At 36.8% G+C, this 24,008-nt stretch overlaps 1 protein-coding gene across 2 annotated transcripts in view; it reads left to right on the top strand.

Moving 5' to 3' along the window:
* Frmd5 (FERM domain containing) overlaps positions 1–24,008 on the top strand; it is a 433,883-nt gene that overhangs the window by 386,488 nt on the left and 23,387 nt on the right. For both annotated transcript variants that reach the window (XM_090368524.1, XM_090368523.1), the window contains 2 exons: positions 6,784–6,861; positions 14,461–14,618. In XM_090368524.1, the coding sequence (XP_090224650.1) occupies positions 6,784–6,861; positions 14,461–14,618 (236 nt within the window). The remainder of the gene's footprint in view (positions 1–6,783; positions 6,862–14,460; positions 14,619–24,008) is intronic.

The raw sequence follows: 24,008 nt of genomic DNA, 5'->3' as shown, positions 1-24,008 counted from the left end.
TCCATTCAATGCCTCCTGTGGTCTTCCGTCAAAAGGATATCAGAAGGATTTTGATGAATCTTGATGCTAAGAAAGCTCCAGGTCCTGATGGTATTTCTCCACTTGTTCTCAAAATCTGTGCTCCTGAACTTACTCCTATTCTTTGCCGCCTTTTTTCACTTTCTTATTCCAAAGGTGTTTTTCCTTCTGCTTGGAAATTTGCTCATATCCAGCCAGTTCCTAAAAAGGGTGACAAATCCCTCCCATCCAATTATCGTCCCATTGCAATTACTTCTACTCTTTCTAAAGTAATGGAGAAATCAATTAACCGCCAACTCTTAAACTACCTAGAAACCTTCCGTCTGATCAACGATCGCCAGTATGGATTCCGTCGGTGTCGATCCACTGGTGATATTCTGGCTTATGTTACCCATTTATGGACTACTTCAATGGAAAGGTTCGGTGAAACACAAGCAGTTGCTCTTGACATCTCAAAGGCTTTCGATCGTGTTTGGCATAAAGGTCTTCTAAACAAGCTTCCATCTTATGGTTTGCCAACTGTTTTTAGTAATTGGTTATCCAGTTTTCTCTCTGATCGCTCACTGAGGGTGATGGTAGATGGCTCTCTGTCTTCTAACTTCTCCACTAATGCCGGTGTCCCCCAAGGTTCAGTTCTTTCCCCCACTCTTTTCCTCTTGTATATCAATGACCTTCTTCCATTGACTGGAAATCCTATCCATAGTTTTGCCGATGATAGCACATTGCATTCAACTTTCCATTTTGAGAAACCTTGCCCTGCTCAATCAGCTTCAACTTCTCGAAAATCTGCTACCAATTCCTTAAATGCCGATCTTCAGGTAATTCTCCAGTGGGGCAAAGACAACTTAGTTGATTTCAACCCTTCTAAAACTCAGTCTTGTCTTATATCTCGCAAAAAGGATTCTTCTGCTCCTATGCTTATCTTTAGTGACACTCCAATTTCTAGGCAAAAGGATATATCTCTTTTGGGGATTACCCTGACTTCTAATCTCTCTTGGCACAAGCACATTACAAATATTGCTTCCTCTGCATCTAAAAAACTTGGTTTTCTCTTTCGCTCTCAGCGTTACTTTTCTTCCAAACAGCTGCTCACTCTGTATAAATCGCAAATCCGCCCTGCCATGGAATATTGTTCCCACATTTGGGGTGGTGCCCCCAAAACCTCTCTCAGGCTTCTTGATTCCATTCAGAAGAGGGCAGTTAGGTTAATTAGTGATTCATCTCTAACGGAGTCTCTCCACTCGCTTTCTCATAGACGTACTGTTTCTGCTGCATGCCTCTTCTACAGATATTTCCATGGGCACTGTTCTTCTGAATTGGCTTCTATAATTCCCGCTCTCTCTTTCAAAACAGTCCGAACACGTGCCGCCACCAGCCATCATCCATTTACTGTCCAACTTCAAACCCACAGAACCAACTTTTCATCTTCCTCATTTATTCATTCAACTGCCGTTTTCTGGAACAACCTTCCTTCATACGTATTTCCTGAAAATTACAATCTACAGAAGTTCAAGTCCAATGTCAACAAATATCTTCTTTCGTCTTCTCAACCTCCAACCCAAGCACGGTACTAAGTACTATAGGTTCTAATACCTCTCGTGTTTGGGGTTCACATAAAAAAAAAAAAAAAAAAAAAAACACTATCACCTTTTCAAAAATATCTAAAATAAAGAGAGAATATATCAATATTCGACAGTCTATGAATGATGATCATCCTTCATTGACTTTCGAAAAGAGCAGTTAGAAACTGGATAATACGTGATATTCTCTAAACCTTTAGGAATCACAGCAAACCAAACTGAATGGGAAGGATATATTAAAACTTGCTAATTTTACTATATATGAAGGAATTAAGTTTGGCCAAATCACAGAATTATCTTTATTAAATTAATATTTTTAACTGACTCGGGGGAAACTACATACTAAAAGTAGAAACAAAGGTCAGGAAAATGCACTCTGACAGCACATCGTTTTCAACACCTTTTCAACCGATTCATCCAACCAAAGTCAGGTAAAACTTTAGCATTCAGGAAAAAACCCTCTTTCTCTGAAAAAATTTAGTTTTAGCTGTAGCCTTAGTTTTAACATAGCTTTTAGCACAAACCATTCTACCATGATTTTACAAAAGCAGGGGGGAAAAAAGTGTGCATGCCCTCTATGCATGAAAGATGCTTTATGTGAAAACATATAATGGAAATGGCACAAATTTCATCACTACCTAAATGTAGCTTGAAGGCCTTATTTTAGGAAGAATGTAGAGCTGCTGGAATGAGTACAGAGAAGGGCAATGAGATTGGTGAGGGGAACAAAGAAATGCTATTAACAAAAAGGCTTCAGTCCTGCAAATTGATCTGATTCAGTTGTTTAAGGCTTTGAATGGCTTAAACAAACTCAATGCTGATGGGATTCTTCCTCTTGCTCAGACTATGCACATGAAGGATGGTTGCAGAATAGATGTGTGGAAGTTTGCTTTCAGCCAGTGGATGGTTGATTGCTGGAACAGTTGGGAGGGAAAGGAATGTTGTTGTTAATCTACATTACGTCTCTCTCTCTCTCTCTCTCTCACTCTCATTAATGTAGTTAATTTAAATAGGTAGTGCTGAGAACCTTTTTTTTTTTTTTTACCTTTTGGCTCAATAACACGATTACAGAGTGTCGGAGTTGCTGGTCCTGAAAACAGAATGAAAAACACGATAACAACAGCAGGTCCGAAGTTCCTTTATCTCATCAATCAGGGTTTTTTAAAAAAATAAACAAAAATAATTTAAAATGGGAAAATTTTAAAATATTCTTAATTTTGACATTGTATAATAAGATCAAAAACATCATTAGAAATTACTGACTTGTTACCAAAAAAAAATAAAAATAAAAAAATATATATATATGTGTGTGTGTGTGTGTGTGTGTGTGTGTGTGTGTGTGTGTGTGTGTGTGTGTGTGTGTGTGTGTGTGTGTGTGTGTGTGTGTCTTTTCCAACCAACTATACAGCCAATAAATTTCTCAACAATTCATATGGTGCCATAAAATATTTTCTTATAGCTAAGCTTTTCTAATTAAAAAAAAATAGTGATGGTGATGAAAACTGAATATCCTACTGGAAGAATACTAAAATTAAGAAATGTGGTTTTATTAATTAATTAATCATAAGTTTTATTTATTTATTTATATATTTTTTTTAATCTATATAATATCAGTGTGTAGATACACCATAGACAACTCTTAAGAAACTACAAAGTAGTTGTTGTAGGCATCATTTGCTCTTTCTCATATTGTGTTCTGCCTTCATGACGAGTTGCCATAATATTGCACTACCTCGAATAAGTAACGCTTCACTAATAGAGAAGACTATTGTTACTTATTCTCAGTGAGTACCACCACCCAGACATGTTTCAAGGCTATTGGCCTATCATCAGTGGGTGGGCAGGTACCCTGGTATTGCAGACATGACGACCCAGTTGTGAAGATAATCACACAATATGAGAGATGCCAAAAGGTGTATATGACAATATTTAAAATAACTAAATGCACAAGGCATAATACATTAAGAGTTTAATATCTATATAATATCGGTGTGTAGATACAACTTCGCAACTGGGTCGTCATGTCTGCAATACCAGGGTACTTGCCCACCCACTGATGATAGGCCAATAGCCTTGAAACATGCCTGGGTGGTGGTACTCACTGAGAATAAGTAACAATAGTCTTCTCTATTAGTGAAGTGTTACTTATTTGAGGTAGTGTAATATCATGGCAACTCGTCTTAAAGGCAGAGCACAATATGAGAAAGAGCAAATGATGCCTACAACAACTACTTTGTAGTTTCTTAAGAGTTGTCTATGGTGTATCTACACACCGATATTATATAGATATTAAACTCTTAATGTATTATGCCTTGTGCATTTAGTTATTTTAAATTTATTTTTTAAGTATAAAATACCAGTGTGCCTGCTGATGTATTTTTTAAAGAATGGGCTACTGTATGTCAGGAGTTGACGGTCCTGTGTTAGATATCACAAGATGGCACAGAGTAGGAAGTGGACAGCATTCCCAAGGAAAAAGCAGCACTGAAGTCCAATTTCCTTTTACAGGAGGATGACGTTACCAATAATAGCTGTGGGTAGGACTGGAGTGGAGAGGAGGTTTGCTGATGGTGGGAGCTAGAAAACCTGGCCACAGGCTCCTAAAGTTGGGAGTTGGGATCCTGCACAAGTTCATAAAGCCATTCTCAGTGATTTCTGGCTGACAGGTAGGGCTGAAGCGCATGATAGATGATTGCTACTTAGAACTTACCTGGACAACGAATTCAGACAAATACTCTTCCTCTCTCCCATCAAAAATCTACTCTCAGAACTTTTTCAGGTTCCAGGAAAAAGGTTTAAGGCTGAACACACACACAGCATATAGAGCTGCTGATCATTATCAAGAAACTTCACATTATTGTTAGAAACATGGGATGGTTATAAAGCAGTTATATATATATATACACAGGGTGTCTCAAAAATACATGGCATAACTTCAAGAATGAGTTCCTCATATGTAGACAATAAAAATATTTAATGTCAACATAGTTCCGGAAATGCTTGGTTCCTGAGTTATTAACCGGAATGTCTTATCTCCCGCAGGTGATTTCCTTCATCACAAGGTACTGACAGAATCTGGTGGTTTTCCATTCTGACTATGTACTCAAATCAAGAGCAAGCGGATATATATTTTATGTACAGTTTGGCGGACGGCAATGCGCTGGAGGCTCGTCATTTGTACCAGGAAAGGTTCTCAGAATGAAGATGTCCAGACAGGAAAACATTTAAAGGTTGCCGACAGAGGACGACCAAGATCTACGACTCCTGAAGTAGAAGAGGAGATTTTGGATGTTGTGCATGCCACTCCTGGAATCAGCACACGCAAAATAGCAATGCAGCTGGTTGTTCAAACATTCGACTATTTGGAGAGTGTTGTGAGAACACCAACTGTATCCTTACCATCTGCAACGGGTACAGGCCTTGTCATGAGCAGATTACCCTGTGTGAGTAATGTTCTGCCAGTGGTTCTTGCAGCAGTGTGGTACAACTCCTCACTTTCCTGGCTTAGTGATATTCACAGATGAAGCACAGTCCACACGAGACAGAATCCAAAACTTTCACAATCAGCGCGTATGGGCTGAGGAAAACCCACATGAAATTCTTCCATCACATCATCAACAGCGGTTCAGCCTCAACATCTGAGCAGGTGTTTTTGGTGATAAGTTATTTGGGCCCATGTACTTCCAAACAAACTCACAGGGCAGGCATACAGGCGTTCATTCCAGTCAATAAGTCTGGAACCAAGCATTTCCGGAACTAGGTTGATATAAAATATTTTTGTCTACATATGAGGAACTCATTCCTGAAGTTATGCTATGTGTATATTTGAGATACCCTGTATATATAGAGAAATTCAAGTGTACTTAATCTATAGTTTCATGTGAGAGAGAGTCAACTGAAATAAACCCATGTCTAGATAAACCAGACACGTGAATTTATTTCAGCCCTACAGTGGCTTCAGCTAATATAAAATGAGGGATTGGCCTTCTCCAAAAGTTTCTGTATGGATAGCCATCCATAAGGAAGTCTAGCGTATTATAAGCCTTTATTGCTGATGTGCCAGAAATACCTAAACTATTTGTAACATAAAATTCTCCAAAATATGAATGTATTATTATGTCCATAGTCCACACTGTGGAAAGTAAAAATATTTAATTATTGGCAGTACCAAAATAAAAACTGAAACTGAAAGTTTCAAAGGGATTGTATCATTAATTTTTTGCGAAAATTTTTAATAAACTGGGATGTCCATTCTCCCAATCTTTGGTAGATAGTGAGGTGTCTATTGAAGGTTAAGACAAAGAATCATCACTTTGAGTTTGATAATTAAAATGGATGGAAGTAGTGTTAGATGGATAATTAATATTTATCCATCTAATACTTACATTTAATCTAATGCTTACATTTAATTATTAACTTTAAACAGATGATTCTTGTTCCTAATCTTCAATAAAAATAAATATATATATAATTTAAATTAAAACAAGAGAGTAAGAAGGAAAAGCATTGTATAAAGTGAATATTCCAAAAACCAAATAGAAAAGACAAAATGGGTGGGGGGGATTTAGAAAAATGATGCGAAAAGAATACGAACATAAATTTAGAATAATTTAAATAAAAGGCAAATATATCCTAAATTTAAAAACCAATAAGTGATAAATTTAGACCGGTGACACTTTGATAACACCAAGGCCGAATAATGTAAAAGAGATCATAAACTATCCATGTAAAACCAAATCTAAGAAACAATGACAAAAAAAAAAAAAAATTGGATTACAGATGACTATGAGAAGGCCACAAGCCGACAATACTTTTTCATTGTGATTTCACATTATTTGGCTTTGGCATTACCAGAGATTTGAAAGACTAAATTTATCATTTATTTGTTTTTAAACTTATAGTATACTTGCCTTTTATTTAAAATATTCTAGATTTATGTTGAATCTCTCTCTCTCTCTCTCTCTCTCTCTCCCCCTCTCCCTCTCCTGTTTGGTTTTGGAGTGTTCACTTTTTTACAGCAATTTTCCTCCTTACTGTTTAATTTTAATTACATTGTATTCTAGACAACATTTTGTTTGATGTGCTAAAGCTGCCACTTATGCTTGTCATGCTCATTTTTTCACATTTCCTAATTTTACTTTTAATTTAATTTAGCTTACATTATATGTATTTTTTTTTTTTACAGAATGAACTCTTCTAGTGAAGTGCCACAAGTAACAACAGGAGGGGGCCTTTTTTCTAGAGGATGCAAGTTTCGCTATAGGTAATAAATAAAATTAACATTTTTAATTCAAGTCATTTAATTATTTTATATTCAGAGGTGAAACCATTGATTAAAATTATTTATTATATGGAATAATTTGTGAATGCACGAGTATTCATAATCTTTTCATTGGTCAGTTTGCTGCATATGTTCCTACATGGTTGAATCTTATGTAGGAGGTTTTGGTTTATGTATGCATTTACAACTTTCTTTACAGTTTACTCTTTTAAAAGAAAGCACAAATATGTAAGTTTTGCTATAGGTAATAAATAAAATTAACATTTTTTATTCAAGATATTTAATTATTCTTATTTTCTGAGATTAGAATTAGCAAAGGCACATGATGCAAGAAAGCAAGCATATATAGCATCAGCCAAAAAAAAAACACCCTTATTTCACCCACCCACTCTCTCAAAATGGTTGTCAAGTTCTGTCTTGAATCTATTTAAGCTATCAACTTCTACAACGACAGATGGAAGTTTGTTCCAGCAATCAACCATGCCTCCGTAGCCAGGTGGGAAGGAGCAGCAGTGCATAGCACACGCTCCTTGATTAGACTGGGGTTACAGCCCGTCACCACCAAATACGGAGGATTCAGAAAGGTTATGGAATGACCACCGCATATTCCCGCAGCAATATGGCCTTAGTTGCTAATGTTCCTAAAAACCAAAAACAACAACAGCAATCAACCACCTGCTGGCTAAAGGCAAACTTCTGCACATCTATCCTACAACCGTATTTCCTCAATTTGAATTTATACCCTCTCAGGCGATTATTCTGAGCAAGAGGAAGAATCCCATCCACATTGAGCATGCTAGTCTCCAGACACTGTAATTTGCAAAAATTAAGCCTTTCTTTGTAAGAGCAACCCCTTTGTTCATTCACTAATTTTGTTGCCCTTCTCTGTACTCGTTCCAACAGCCCTACATCCTTCTTAAAATGAGGCCTCCAGACCTGTATACAGTATTCAAGGGTGGCCTGACCATTGCCTTATACAAGGGGATAATCACCTCTTTATCCCAGCTTGAAAAATTCCTGTATATCATTAACATACCGTTTGCTCTGCTCAGAAAACTTCATATCTGCCTGCACGATTACCCCCAGGTCTTTTTCTTTCTCTACCACTGTCAGTCTGGTACCACAGAGTTGATACGTTACTCTGGGATTACTGCTTCCCGTATGTAGTACTTTACATTTTTCAATGTTAAACTTCATTTTCCACCTCTCAGCCAATCTGTTTAACTTTTGTAGATCCTGTTGCAGCAGTGTACTGTCATTAACAACCCTGCCAACCTTCTTATCATCTGCAAACTTGGAAGCCTGATATGCCATCATCAATATCATTTATAAATACAGAAAACAACAATGGACCCAACACCGAACCCTAAGGGACTCCACTAATAACATTAGTCCACGAAGAGCAGTGTCCATTGATTACCACTCTGTCTTCTCCCACTCAGGTGTTGTCTAGATGATCCTGCAATGCTTCTTTAACCAGTGCCTCCATTAATTTCCCTGGAACAGAAATTAAACTAACAGGTCTGTAATTACCTTTGTCTCCCTTTGATCCTCCTTTGTGGATTGGGGTCACATTTGCACATCTCCAGTCCATGGGTACCTCATATGAGTCCAGGAAAGCTCTCATAATTATGGTTAAGGGTTTGCTTACTTCCTTTGCCACCTCCTTTAATATAACTGGATAGATTCCATCCACCCCAGGTGCCTTTCTTGTGTTTATTTTCAACAGTACCTCCACCACTTTACTCTCAATTATTACAAGATTATCTAGCTTACTGCCAGAGTTGAATACACCTCTGGCATTCCCCTCCCTGAATAACTCCTCATGTGTGAATGTCGATGCAAAATATTCATTTAATTGGTTGGCTACATGAGCAGGATCATCAACAGTTGAACCATCGATATCAAGTGGACCAATCTAAATTATCCCCTTCTAGAGTTTACATAAGTAAAGAATTCTTTGCTGTTTTTCTTTGCATCCTTTGCCAAAGATTTCTCATAATCTGCCTTTGCCTGCCCAATTGCCTTTGTGACAGCTTATATCTATCATAGGCTTCCGTGTCACCCATTAATTTATATGTATCTCATGCATTTTTCTTCTCTGTCACATGTCTAATTAGTTCATCTGAAGCCGACCGGGCTAGCCGAGTGGGTAAAGTACCTGCCCGGCAACCCAAAGGTCGCGGGTTCGATTCCCGCCTCGGGCTTGGATCAAAGTACTGCAAAAACCTTGGGAGGTGCAATATGGCCACAGAAGCCGATGCGCCAACAACTACCAAATCAAAAAAAAAAAAAAAAAGTTCATCTGACATCCATTTTGGCCTAGATGTTGAACAATATTTCTTTGTTGGTATGAAAAGCCTAGTAGCTTACAAGATTAATTCTTCGAATGCTTCCCATTTTGAATTTGCTGTTGGTAACATCATCAGTTGGTTCCACTGTATAGAATTTAAATACTGTCTCAGACCACCGTAGTCACCTTTACGAAAGCCAAAACCCTTCCCTTTACCCTTGATGGTAGTTACCTCTTTGAGTAAATCCCACTTCAGCACACTGTGTTCACTGCCACCAAGTGTTTCCTCTATCTGCAGATTTTTTATGCATGAAGAATCACTACTCATAATCAGATCAAGAGTATTACTCCCTCTAGTTGCCTCCCGATCATGCTGCTGTAGAAAACAATCATCCAATAAATCCACAAAAGCCTTGCTAGTGTGTGAGTGACCAACCCATCCGGGTTGGTCACTCACACATCCGGGAAATTAAAATCCCCATTATAAGACTCTCTAATTTACTGGCCCACTCTATTTCTCTGCATAATTGCTCATTATACTCATCAGATTCATTAGGCTTATTACACACACCTACTCTCATTTTCCCTTTCCCAGTGCTTATGTAACACCAAACAGACTCAACATTGCATTGTCCACCCACATCAATTGGATGCACTTCCTTAGATTTTATGTGTTTTTTTTTTAACTAACAGCATTACCCCTCCTCCCTTCCTGTCCTGTCTATCCTTTCTGTACACATTCTGTACTCCCCAAATTCCAGTTCTGCACTGCTTGTGTCTGTGTGACACCATGTCTCTGATATCCCAACAATATCTGCCTTTTGTATCTTGACTAGCAATTCAAGCTTATCAAATTTATTAACTATACTCCTAGCATTGGTGTACATGCAAGTATACATGCAATTGTTTCTACTCTTAGTTACCCTAACACAGCCCATGTATTTACTTGTTCCACTATGACTCCCAGCAGTCCTGGAAATTCTCATTACCTTGCCTTCCAGGCTGCTGCTCAATTGCATTTCAATAGAAGTAGTGCAAGAAACACTTAACTCTGCCAGCAGCTACTGTTAATCTGTTAGTCCATGCATTCCCCCAGGCTAGCAGTTTTCCGACCCTCCTAACTCTGTCTCAATAGCATCAGCAAATATTCTTGCACCCTTTCTGTTTAAGTGTATCCCATCCATGTAGAAGCAGCCTCTCCTGTTAACAAGCACAGACCAGACTGAGAGAAATTCTACCCCTTGAGCCTTGCCCAATCTCTCCAGGGCCGAATTGATCAACAAGGCTCTCATCATATACTCCCTCCTATCGTGTCTGGGCAGAATTGCAGACACTTTCAAATTCAACTCTAACTCACGGCTTTTTTTCAGCATTGTCTTGTACTTGTAAAGTAATTCTGCCGGTCTCCTGCTCTTAATATCATTAGTGCCAATATTACCCTTTGTGGCCTTAAAAGATGATATCTGCCCTACAACATCATCAACCTTTGCCCCTGGCAGACATACCCTAGTCCTGTTCCATCTATCCATTTTGCACAATATGTTCCCCATTTCTCTGACAATAGTCACCTACAACAACAACTAGTTCCTTTGGGACCAGTGCATTCTGCCTTGGGGGTTGCCGTTGTGTTGCGTGATGTTCAAGTACAAGCTCTGGCATTGATGTGGGCAGCTGAGAGCTTGATGGGTCTCTCGATTTAAATCCTTCGAGGGCATTCACCCTGTCCTTCAAGCTCTCATATACGCCATAACAATGCTGAGTTGGCGCCTGATTTCCTCGCACTCCTTACATCGCGCGCACACACACAGACATTCCCCTTGGCAATATCATGTCCTGTTCCTGAATGCTCCACAAACATCAAACAGGCAGTGCATATCAATAGACTGTGATTCAGAGGATAGCCCCCCCCCTCAGTTCTCCCCTGAGCCACAGCACTTCCACTAGTTTGAGCCTTTTGCTTTGCTGCTCTGGTCTGAGTCACGATTTCTGTTCAAGTTCAATAAAATTCCAATACAAAATATAACCCTAAACCTATATCCCAATGCAGTTATAACACTATATATATATATATATTTCGGTATCGAATATTATCTCCGAGTTACGTTATATGACTTTCTTATCCCCTGTCAACTTATATGTATTAATTTTTTATGTTAAATTTGTAATAACTGGGTCGCTATATTTATTTAGTTAAAAAAAGTACAATTCAGTTGACAATGAAATTTAATAAGAATAATAAATTTTACTGATTAATTGATACTACTATACTCGCTATCTAGTTTTCCGTTAAACCTTATGCTAGCACATGTTTTATCTTATAACAATAGCGGCAAGTTACGAACTGTATTATTTAAATTATCAAAATAATTCTAAATTCAATAGCTTGACTAGGTCTATAAGCTACTTATAGAAAATAATTTAATCTAACAATTAAGTCAATAAAGCGGCTAAGTATAATTCAAAACTGCCTTCAGATGGTGTTGGTTCTTCATCATCATTGTCTTGGTCCTTCTCATAATCTCCTCCAGCTCGTTAGTAGTTGGTGTGCATAGGTGTTTATGGCTTTGATTGTGTTCCCTCCATTTAACTTTGCAATTAGCAAGCTTTAGAGTCTCTGGTAGTATTCCTTGGTCAGGGGTGGCCCTTGCTCTCCTTGTGTTCAGCTTGATTCATTCTGAAGTACTTGTGGGTCTTTCCCCTCTGTTGTGGCTCCGATTTGTTTACCAGTCTTCATCTCGTAGTTTTGTCCTGGTTTTCTTTGTGCAATCCATGTCTTGCATTTTTCTAGTCTGAATTCCATCTTGATGTGCTGAACTCTTCAGTGATCTAGGATAGCTGTTGGAGATGCTTCTTCGTTGCTGTGTATATCTTGATGTCATCCATGTACATCAGGTGGGAGAGGGTGTACAGTTTCTTCCTCCCTTCTTTAAGGGTATATCCATACTTGCTGACATTAAGCTTGGTGGATAAGTGGGTTGAGTGGGCTTAGGGCATCTCCCTGGAAGATTCTTCTCCTGGTGTTGTTGTGATGTTCCTGACCTTGATGCCAGTCCTCCATTTCTATTATTTCGAAATGGAGGACTATCATATATTATTTATCTATCATTTATTATAATTACAACAATAAAAGAAATTTAAGTAATTTTGAGTATATTTAAGAAAAAAATAAACAAAAACTTAATGAAGTAATGTTCAGTTCCTTTTAAATGAATGTGAACTTGTCTTTTTCTTAGTGGAACTAAAACTTGAAAAAGTTCACATTTTGAAATCTCAGATGGAACTATACCCAGTTCTCTATTTTTAGGAACTCTTCATGCATTGATGAGAAATGAGATAAAGCAGATGATTAAAGTATACCATGCCAATATGTGGCTTCAGCACAATGGAGCGCTTTTACATTTTGGGCAACAAGTAAGAACATTCTTAAATGATTGTTACCAGAATCACTGGATTGGTTGTGGAGGTCACATTTCTTGGCTGCCATGCTCTCCTGACCTTAACCTGTTGGATTTTTATGTATAGGGGTCATATGAAACAAATTGTTCACACTGCAAAGGTTAACAACGACGATGACTTGTTGAATTGTATCCACAAAACTACCGCTGCTTTTAAAAACAACATGGTCCTACTGGCATATGTATGGGATTCAAGGTCTATCATGAAAACTTCCATCTGTCATTAATGTGGATAGTTTACTATCTGGTAGGAATTTTTTTGCATGTCTTGGAATATTTGAAGTTAATGAAATTAACTTGAAATATTCTAAGATAGTTATGTCAAAATGATGGAAGGAATCAAAGCATATATAGCATCAGTCTAAAAATAAAAATGAAATAAAAATTATCTGGTTGTCTTACTTATTTTTATTGATAGTAACTTCTCTTGTGTAATGTCATTCACACAATATATGGATTGTTTAGTTGGATAAAAGATTAGACAATGGAGAAAGAGATACATACACTGAGTGATCACAGTGATCATCACCCACCTAATACCGTGTTGAGGGCCACCATTCGCACAGATAGCAGCCACTATTTGCCAAAGCATTGACTCCACTAGATGTCTGAAGACATTTGTACGGATCTGCAGCCATGCTATCTGCAAGACTTTCCACAGTGTCAGAGTAGATGACAGCCCATATGCCTCATTCCCTGTTCCAAAACATCCCACAGGTGTTCAGTTGGATTGACGTCAGGCGAATTTAGAGTGCAGTCAATATGTGTGATATCTTCACTGTGCTCCTCAAACCACTGGTGCACTGTGTTGGCCCTATGACACAGTGCATTATCATCTTGAAAGATAGTTTTACCATTTCTGGGGAAAAAATGCAACATGGCAGGGTGCACATGGTCTCGTTAGAGCTGCAGATTGACCTCACCAGTGAAATGTTGGTCCATATGCACCAGAAAGTCCTAGTTCTTGCCAGCAAAACATGCCTTATGTTAAGCAACCACCATCGTGCATGGTGGTCATTGCTTAATATGAGCAGAAGTGGGCACTGTGCACAATGGGTTCTTGGAGTGGTGTTTCTTGTGTCATGCATAAAAGCATTTGTCAGCATGTTGCACCAGGTATTTGGACCCAGTCCTCCAGTGTGTTGTTGACACCACAGCATTCACCATTAACAATGATCAGTGGTGAGGAGAGGTTCTCTTAGATAATCTGCCATGAAACCTCATACATGTGAGTGTGCAGCACATCATCATTTAAGATACTGTTCTTACATTCCCCATATTGTATTGTGATGTCAACTGTTGCACAGTGACCTGCCGTTCAGTCCATGTGACACACTGCATCCTTCGCTTACCATGAACATCCATCCTGCATAATCCTTTACAGTTCTGTCATTAGGAGGTGATTTGAATCATTCGACACCATTCTGCGTACACCTTAACCACAGTGGGCTGTGGTTAAGGTGTACATAGACAACAGCACATCTTGTTGAGCAACCACCAAGATGTGATGTTTCCGATATGGAAGCACTCAGGGCACGAGCTCCCACAATCATGCCCTTTCGAAACTTGATATGTTTACTATGTCCTATAACTGCTATTTTATCACTTTCACTTGCACGACCAGATGCAAATGATCACTACCCTAGCATAGGAAGATTTTCGGTTTTTTATACTGTGAGCTATGTATTACGGGTGGGCTTGTTATAATTCAGGGATCACTGAGTATATATACTGATTGCACAACTTTTCAAGATTATTTAAATATGCATTTTCCTATTTTATTACTTTTTTAATATTTTACCCCTCTTTCTCCTGATGACAATTTATGATCAGTGGTCGTGTTGAAAAGGAAGTAGTAGAAGATATGAAGAACATCAAGAGAGAGCCTCCACTTTTTCAACGTACACTTACCAGACCACCATCATTCAGACAAAAGATAGTTGACAATTATCCCAGTACACCATCTACCTCACCTCAAGAAATCGAAACTGGTAAGCATGATGAAAATAATAATGTAATATTCTTCCTCTCCTTGAAACACATTTAATTTATTTTTATTGTATACACAATATTAACTTATACAGCAGAAGTTACATAACATTAGAAATAAATTTAGAAAATTTATAGTTGAAAGTCCTGCCAGCTGCTAGCTCTCCAGATTTACAAGTCTTTTTTTCAGGCACATTTGCATGTATGAGTGGCTGTTGTCTTCACCGTGTCCATCTGCACATAATAATTTGACTCCTAGTAATAGCTTTTTATAAAATTTGATATCAGTCTGTTTTAGAAAAACTTTCGAGCCATCCCAAATTTGATTAAAATTGGACCAGTAGAAATCCAGCAGTTATTATTTCTTTGTATGTCCACATGTAATAACTTTCAGTGGATGGATTTTCATAAATTTTATATTTTGCCCTTTTAGAATGATTTGTAATAGCCTTGCTATTTACTTATCTTAAATTATATAATAATACATCTAAATAAAAATATATTTTATCATTTGAAATTTGGTAAATTCCTTAAACAAATTCCTGTCATCAATACACGATCTCCTTGACTCGTAGAACATATTATTCGTAGGCCTCACGTAGCTGAGTGGTCAGTGCTCTTTGAGTGCACCGGGGTTCAAACCTGTGACTGCTAAATAGAATAAATCATCAAAAAATTAGTTTAGTTTCGTGGTATGAAACTAATTAATCTTAAGAAAATGGATGATATTTTTGTTCCCAAAAATTAATTCAGGAAGTTGACTCTTGTGTGTTAAATTAACATTTTTTTTAAATTGTAGTATTAATCATTAAGTTCAACCAAGGCTAGATATAGGTGCAGCAGGCACCTACATCTAGCCTTGTTATAATGCAGTTCGCTTTATGCTGATTAGCTATAATGCTGTTCTTATATTGTAACAAGTATCAGATTATAATGCTGTCACAAATCACTATAATGCTCTTTTACCAGCGTACAGATTGCATTTTTGGCATATTTAATGAAAACGTTTCATCTGATGGAGTCGATAGCTTGAAAATGAATAGCAAAACAGCATTAAAATGTTTCCCATGCTGACTTGAGAAATTTTCACACGCTTAGTGAAATATTCTCGCACGCTTAGTGAAATATTCTCGCACACTAATTTTTATTGCAGTACAGTGACTTGTTACGTAGTTCCGAGATCAACATTAAAAAAAAATGATCAAGTATATTGTGGTAATATTTGCATTATATGCATTTATCCAAAGTCTAGTCATCATTCAGTACAGTATTAGACGTCGTGTGTAATGGACAGTTTATTCGAACATTGTATTATAATTAATGCAACCAATTCAATTACATTTTCAAAGAGTTAATAATGGCGGATAAGAATGAAAAACCAACGTCTGGACTCAGTACGAAGACTACAAATGTAAGAAAAAGACTGAATTTGAAAATTAAATTAGATGTTTTGAAGTGAATCGATTCCAATCAACGACAAGTGGATGTGTGCCATAATTTAGGACTGGCAGGTTTAACTGTAAGAACAATTATAAAAAATAAAGAATTAATTTTAGCAGCGGAAAGACAGCTGTTCCACTGCAAACAACTAGGGCTAGGCTGGCTATTAGGATTGAAATAGAGAGACTTTAACTAATTTTATTGAAGACTTTAACTAATTTTATCCAACGCAGAATTCAGATAAGTTAAATATTATAAAAAAAAAATAGATTAACCTATATGATGATCTGAAGAAAGCTTGCCTAAAAAAAAAAAAGAAAAGTGGAAACATTTAAAACTAGTAAGGGCCGGTCGAATAGATTTAAAATCTGGGGAGAAGTCACAAGTGCAGATCAAGGAGCCAAAACTTTCAAAAAATAACTTGTTAAAATTATTGAAAAGGGGTGTTATACTTCTCAACAAGTTTTTAACAAAGATGAAGCAGAACTTTTTTGGAAACGAATGCCTAACAGAAGTTTCATATTGAAAGAAGAAAAAAAACATGCCAGGTTTCAAAGTGGCAAAGGATCAGTTGACTTTATTGTTTGGTGGTAAAGCTGCGGGGGATTTTAAATTAAAACCACTTTTAGTTTACCAGGAAGTACAAGGGCCAAAGTACAACCCAAAATCGACACATTTTTCATGATTAAATTAAATCAATTTAGATCAATTAAATTCATGATTTTAATTGGAATTTTAAGTTTAATTTTGATACATAAGTAGTATAATTAATTATATATGTATAATTAATTATACTACTTAGGTATAATTAATTAGCAGCCTCACCCAGGAAATGCACTTCTACATAATTATATACATTATGTAATGCAGAATATTTATATGTACTGTACAAATATTTGAATATTAAATATTTTACCGACATTTGTGCATCTTTTCACTACCATTTATTATTGATTACGAAATATCAAATGTTGCACATCAACTCTGCTGCAACTCACAAATACATATGTTACCTTATGGGAATGCTCTGCTCGCTTAGCATGGATTCACTTAGCACTCTGTTTTTCCTGAACAAATTATCAGCGTTAAGCGGGGGTGACCTGTATATTTATTTATTCTCTCAATCTTTGTTATTATTCATGTCATTATATAAGCTGTAAATAGTTGCACATTCATGTTCATATACCTGTATTTTGCATACAGGTATATATTATTCCAAATAAATAAAATTTGTTGTTGAACCTTCCCAAATTTCATTAAAATTAGGCCAAAAGAAATCCATTAATTAGCTTATTGTACCATATATTGTAGTTCAAGCATTGGATGTTTTTTATGTTTTTTTTTTATCTATCCTGTTGCTTACTAATATATGAGGTGCGGCAGTAAAGTTTTCAAAAATGGTGTTATTTTTTTCAAAGTAATCAGCACCTAACTGTATGCACTTATTACCCTGTTCTAAAAGTTTCAGAAAAGAGTCAGCAAAGACAACCAAAGAGGTGACATTGTATGTCCTCAACTTCCTGAAATCTCTTTCTTTTTGAAAGCAGTTTTTGCCTTCAGAAAGAGGAAGACATCCACTGGTTCTAGATTGGCAGAGTAGGGTGGATGTTTGATCTTTATAATGTCATGTTTTGTCAGAAATATCTTCACAAGTGCAAAATGGGTAGGAGCATTGTGATTCAACAACAAGAACTAGCTGCCTTCCTCTCAAAATTCCAGCCTCACCCAGGAAATGCACTTCCACACTCATCTCCAGTTACAATAGTCTTTGAAGCACCTTTATGTAGAATGCAGCATTTCCTCTCTCCCCTAGGTACATATTTCTTGTGAATCACACCATTTTTCAAAAAACATGGTCAGCGTCGTCTTGATCCTACACTTCTGTAATCAAAACTGTACGAGCCTTTGTGATGATTTTGAAGTCCACAGCATGTTCTGATGCTTCGTCTCTGGTTTGTACTGAAACACCCAATACTCATCTCCAGTGACAATACAGTGGAGGAAATTAGGATTGTCTTAACAAGTTTGGATACAATTTTTACACGATGACATCCTTGTTGCTTTTGCTCATCCATGAGACTGCAGCACAAATTTTGCACAGGCCTTCCTCATCCCGAAATTTTCATCTAGAATTTGAAGAATTGTCTCCTTATTTATATCCAGCCCATCAGCATCATACTGAAAGTCAAAAAACAATCTCTTGCCACAGTTTACAGAACTTTCGTAACTGCCCTCATTTCCAAAGGTTAACAAGATGCCCACTCCTTGGGTCAAGCTCTATACTGCCATCTGTTGGAGGAAATTTGAACTACAAAATACCACTTCTGTTTAATTCTGTGTCCTAAAGATTGCTAGCTTGGAGCATGTGCAGCTCTTGTTATGGCAGGCCTCCAGTGGGAAAAAAAATGTAAAAAAATTATACAACCAATTTGAAAATTCAGAATGGAGCTAAACATATACAGTTTAAATTCCACTTTTATTGTCAGAAATCACAACCCAGATTTCAGTGTGACAAGGGAAGCTATAGTTCATATTTACTGCCTTTTATCATGAATTTACCATGATTCTCTGAGGACACCTTATTCTTTAACCCATATTAAATTTATTTCATGAGCATAAAATTTCTTTACCTAATTAAAAACATCTCTTGGCACCAAGAAAGGATCAGTAAAGAGGGAGTGTTGATTCCAGTAGTTTCTTTTCTGTCTCTAGGTGGCACGCAATGTATTTTCAACATGTGGCAGACAGCAGGAAAAGTTTGGACACCCCCTGCTATATCCTATTATGGTGACTGTTCCTAACCAGATGTAAAAAAGATAGCAGCATTTATGCCTTTGGTGCTAATGTTGAAAGGTGATGTTAACTGTATAATTCGCCATCTTCTGACCAATCTAAAAGCATGTGGGATGTCTTTAGAAAACTATCTTCCACTTAAGAAGTGTTGATAATGCACTGTTATGGTAGGCCTTGTAGCTGGAATAGTATAAAACTGAGTATAAATTGAGTATAAAACTTGATTGAGCACTTGGTGGTAATAGGCTATCCTCTGATTAATTTGTATTAAAAGCCTTCCTGTGAAGGCATTTACTTCCCTTTTCAAGGCGAATGAATAATTGTAGGGCATTTACAACTCTCTAGAGAGAAGTGCTGAAAGGAATAAAAAAATGAAAGTTTCATATAATGAATACTATTGTAATGAAAAACATGTTAAAGCGTGTGCGTGAGTGAGTGTGTGTGTTTGTGCGTGCGTGTGCATTGCTTATCTTTGGGTAATTGTTTTACTGATAGAACAAACAATACTGTTTAAAAAAACAAAATTTCGAAATTTTGAGAAAAGCCATATGAGCATTTTTCTGAGTTAATAAATTGAAAAGTATGACGAGCGATCATTAGTGAATATACTGCCTCATCCAAATTTACTTCATGATCAAAAAAAATTTTGAAAGAGTCAATTCATAAACTTCCCTAAAAAAAGAACTTCAGATTCACAAACTCCCTGTGTAAGCAAACCTAAACAGTTCAAGCTGATAACTCTAGTCAGATTATTCTCGTGTGTGTGGAAAGTCATATGTTTAATTACAAGTCTCATAGACAGCCCCAATAAAGCATATTGCTTGTTCCATTCAAATGTTATGCAAACATTTGAAATTTTAATATAGCCCATCAGTCAAAGGTACCTCGTCCCTTTACTAGAGTCACTGGTCCTTGATGTAAGTGTGATGTGTGCATTTGTTAGACTGATAGTTGTTAAACCTTCCACTTCCATTTTGGAATTCATTACTGAATCAAGCTAAATCAGAAGGATGATTCTGACTTCTTCACAGGCAGTTCTGCTGCCCAGGCCATGGGAAGTCTAAGACAAGTGAAGATTCTGTTCTTTTGTTCAATAACGAAGTACAGTCGGTCCTCGTATAACACGTGTTTACACTACATGAATTCGATCATACACAATTTATAAATAGGGAACAATATCTTTTATAACACGACGAACCGAATTCGCTTATGCACGATTCGCCTTTGTGTTTACAAGAAATGGCAGTCGAACGCGGAATCACCCCAACTGAACGCAACGCGATAGGAATGAAGAGAAGATTCTGAAAATGTATTTGTGTTTTATATCAGTGAAGGGGAAACACATTTCACCATAATAACGTAAAACCCAACACAATTCCAGCTATCGGTATAATCGCAAATGCAATTAGATCAACTTTACTACCAGTTTATAACAGATTCCACTAGCAGAAATGCAAGTGGAAATTGTTTTTATTGTTTTATGGTAGTAACCCCCAGAAATGTGCTTTAGTAAAATGTGAGGTGTTAATAGTGTATCTCTGCTTTTACGGTGTTGTTTATTCAGTTGCTACACGCATGCAGCTTTGTTTATGTGTATCAAGCGTGCCTCCTCGTTTTGTAATTGTGCTTTATTCCCTAAAAATGAGTAAAATACTTAAAAGGTGTGAAAAGGAAGCGTCCTGGTGAAGACACTGCAGATTCAGAGAGAAAAAGAAAAGCAATATCGATAAACAGAGGCTGACTGGGTCAAAAATTCTTACCCGGGAAAATTTGTAGTGGCCTCATACTATCGTTTATGGCCAAAATCACACCGGCCTCCGGCCCACCGGGGTTTCCCCGGTAAGGCTCATGGCCAGTCCGCCTCTGTCAATAGAGAAAAAATATGAAATTGTGAAATGCTTTGAGCGAAATGAAAGACCATGTGATATTGCACATGGTACAGACCTAAATGAGGCAACGCTGAAAATTACAAAGAATGCAGAGAAAATAAAAACAACTTTCATAGCAGGAACAACTCAAAGAGTAATTAAAATTCATTAGATTAAGACACAAAGAATTGGAAGAGATGGAATGCTGTCATCTGTTTGGATAGAAAATCAAACAAAAAACAAGTTTCCTTACGATAGAAGCAAAAGCATTAGCAATATTTTATTACGTAATAGTCGTAATAAAATACGTAAGTATTTTATAATGATAGTTTATTGTGTTTGGTAATGTTTTGGTTACAAATGTATGTTCAATCTTGGGTGGCCAGCACTAACCTTATTTTACCCATATGGCTTGTTGTTCATATTGCACGAGGGTTTCTAGGAACACAACTATCGTGCTGTACAGTCACATACAGTATTGAAGTACCGACTGTACTTCAATACTGTATGTGACTTCATGGTGCACAACTTCCCATTGAAAATGTTGTTTTAAATGATAAGGTAGCATAAATTTTGAAATTTTCAAGATTTAAAATTTTTGTGAGAAAGTTTCCATGACTTCTTGGTATCATTGAAGATAAAGAAATAGAAGAAGCAATAAGATTTTTTGCAGAATCAGTTCTCTAATTCAGTGTGAGAAGTTACCAAGCTATTATGGAAAAAAGGAAATATTGATGTACAGCAGTCTTCCTGATTGGGGAACTGAAAAGTGCACGAGAAAGTTTGAAATATAAAAAAGTATTCCAAGTCACTAGAATTAGTAGTGGCATATGATGCAAGAAAGCAAGCTTATACAGCATTGGCCAAAAATTTAAAAGAAAAAACAAAAAAAAAAAAAAAAAAAAACTTCTCATTTCACCCATAAGTTTGTCCAATTCTTCCTTGAATCTATTTAAGCTATCAACAACAACAACACATGGAAGTTTCTTCCATTAGTCAACCGCTCACTAGCTAAAGGTAAATTTTTGCACATCTATTCTGCAGGTATCTGCAGGTGTCTTTTTTTATTTGAATTTATGTCCCATTAAGTGTGCAATTTGAGCAAGAGGAATTGCCATTGAGCTTGCTCAAACCATTCAAAGCATTACATATGTCAATCAGATCACCTTGCAGGTGTCTAGTGTCCAGATGCTGCAGTTTGCAGAACTTAAGCCTTTTTTGGTAAGAGCCCCCCTTTGTTCCTCTCACCAATCTCGTTGCCCTTCTCTGTACTCATTCCAGCAGCTCTACATCCTTCCTAAAACGTGGTATCCAGACCTGAATGGATTACTCAAGATGTGGCCTGAACATTGCCTTATACAAAGGCATCCTCCTTATCCCTGCTAGAAAAATTCCTCTATATCATTAACAAAACCCCGTGAGCTGCTCTGGCAGCCTGCCTGCACTGCTCAGTAAACTTCATATGTAACTGCACAATTACCCCCCAAATCTTTTGATGTGAAAACATATATAGTGGCACTAGAGTAAAATCGATTGGTTACGAAATTTTCTTATGGTAACAGAAATGACGCAATTGATTGGTAACAAAATTTTTTTTTTATGGAAATGACACAATTGATGTCATTTCCTATTAGGTGTCTGTTAGATTTCAATTGATGCAAATAACGTCACTTCCTAAATGGCATTAACGATGCTAACTTAGTCACTAACGTTGATTTGGTAGGGTAAGTAGTTGATTCAGTAGCGTAAGTTCATACAAAATACAGAAATGACGCTCAGTCACTAACATTGATTCGGTAGAGTAAGCAGCGGGTAGTAATATTATGCAAGAATAAAAGCTTCAAAGCCACCGAAGAAGCATCTCGTTTCGAAAATGAACAATTTCCAAAACGTGGAGAACGAAAAAAAATGCAGACTTTAATAAAATCTGCTTCTCAAGATTTTGATCAACATCAACTTTCTAAGTAGTGTAAGTAAATAAGTTTAGATCAAACCATTTAAAAATTTAAATGGTTTTGATTCAAGAACACAACAATAAAACAACAATCACTTGAACAAACAACAGTCACTTCTTACAGTAGTTTTTGGTTATGAGGTCATACTAGTCTACAAGTGGATTTCGCTAACTATTGAATGGTGAAAATACGAAATCTAATTTCGGTTAACAACCTATAAAAGTATTTCGAAGATGGCTAAAACTCCAGCTGAGCAAAATGGAGAAGTATGCAAGAATAATAGCTTCGAAGCCACCAAAGAAGCCTCCCATGTCAACAAAAGAACAAGTTCAAAAACATAGAGAACGAAAAAAAATGCAGAGTGTAATAAAATCTCCTTCTCAAGATTTTGAGAAGCAGATTTTATTAAATTCTGAAAAATACATTTGGAGCCTGTTACTTCCAGAATTTCCAACTGCAGGTGTAATGGCTATGAAGGCTTGTAATACTTGTCGAGCATCTCTCAAAAATGATTCTATTCCAACATTTTCAAATAGCAACGGTTTTGTTTATCCAGCCATTCCACCTCATCTGCCTTTATTAGATTTAGTGACAGTTTAGGGGTCATTTCCCCTCATATACCATACCATTCATGCAAATTAGAAGACTAAAAGATGGTTTCAGCCAATACGGAATTTTTGACCAAATCGTAAATGTTCCTGTAAATGTTAATTCGATGATCATTTGCCTTGGAGAATAGATGACGATTATTGCATTAATGTTCATATCAAACATAAGAAAAAATTCACAAATCAAGTAATTTAAAGGGCTTGGTTCGTAAACAAGATGCAAGGGCTATCTAGTTACTTGTATCGTCTATATGATATCGAGATTGACGAAGCATTGTTCGATGAAGACTTGGAACACGTGGTGAAATGAGTTAAACTATACCTATTGAAGAAAGTCCAAACTCATAAACATACTTTTACTTGTTTGAGTTTGGAATCTCCATTTATGCCATCACGATCTACAATGATTTTAATTCCCATGCCAGAAGCAGACACTTGACAAGTCAAATATAATGCTGAATACAAGAAAGCGTGGAAGAATCTAGAGGACAACAAATATACTAGCATAGATCATTTCTTAAAAGAAAATTGCATTCATTCGGAATCGTACATTATCGATTTCTTCGAGCTGGTATTACCTGGCCAAAACTCTTTCTGAAACGAGAACCTCATCAAAAAAGGCATAACCTCTTCAATCCTTTTGTGTTAGCATTTTAAAGTCTAATGTGGACATTCAGTTCATCACAGAAGAATATTCTTGTGCTGCTTATGTCATCAAATACGTAAAT

Source organism: Mastigoproctus giganteus, chromosome 2, assembly GCF_048544385.1.
Source record: "Mastigoproctus giganteus isolate SK-2022 chromosome 2, ASM4854438v1, whole genome shotgun sequence".
In the NCBI taxonomy this organism is placed as follows: Eukaryota; Metazoa; Arthropoda; class Arachnida; order Uropygi; family Thelyphonidae; genus Mastigoproctus; species Mastigoproctus giganteus.
The sequence above is the reverse complement of the archived record's forward strand: the minus strand, read 5'-3'. Positions and strand labels throughout refer to the sequence as shown.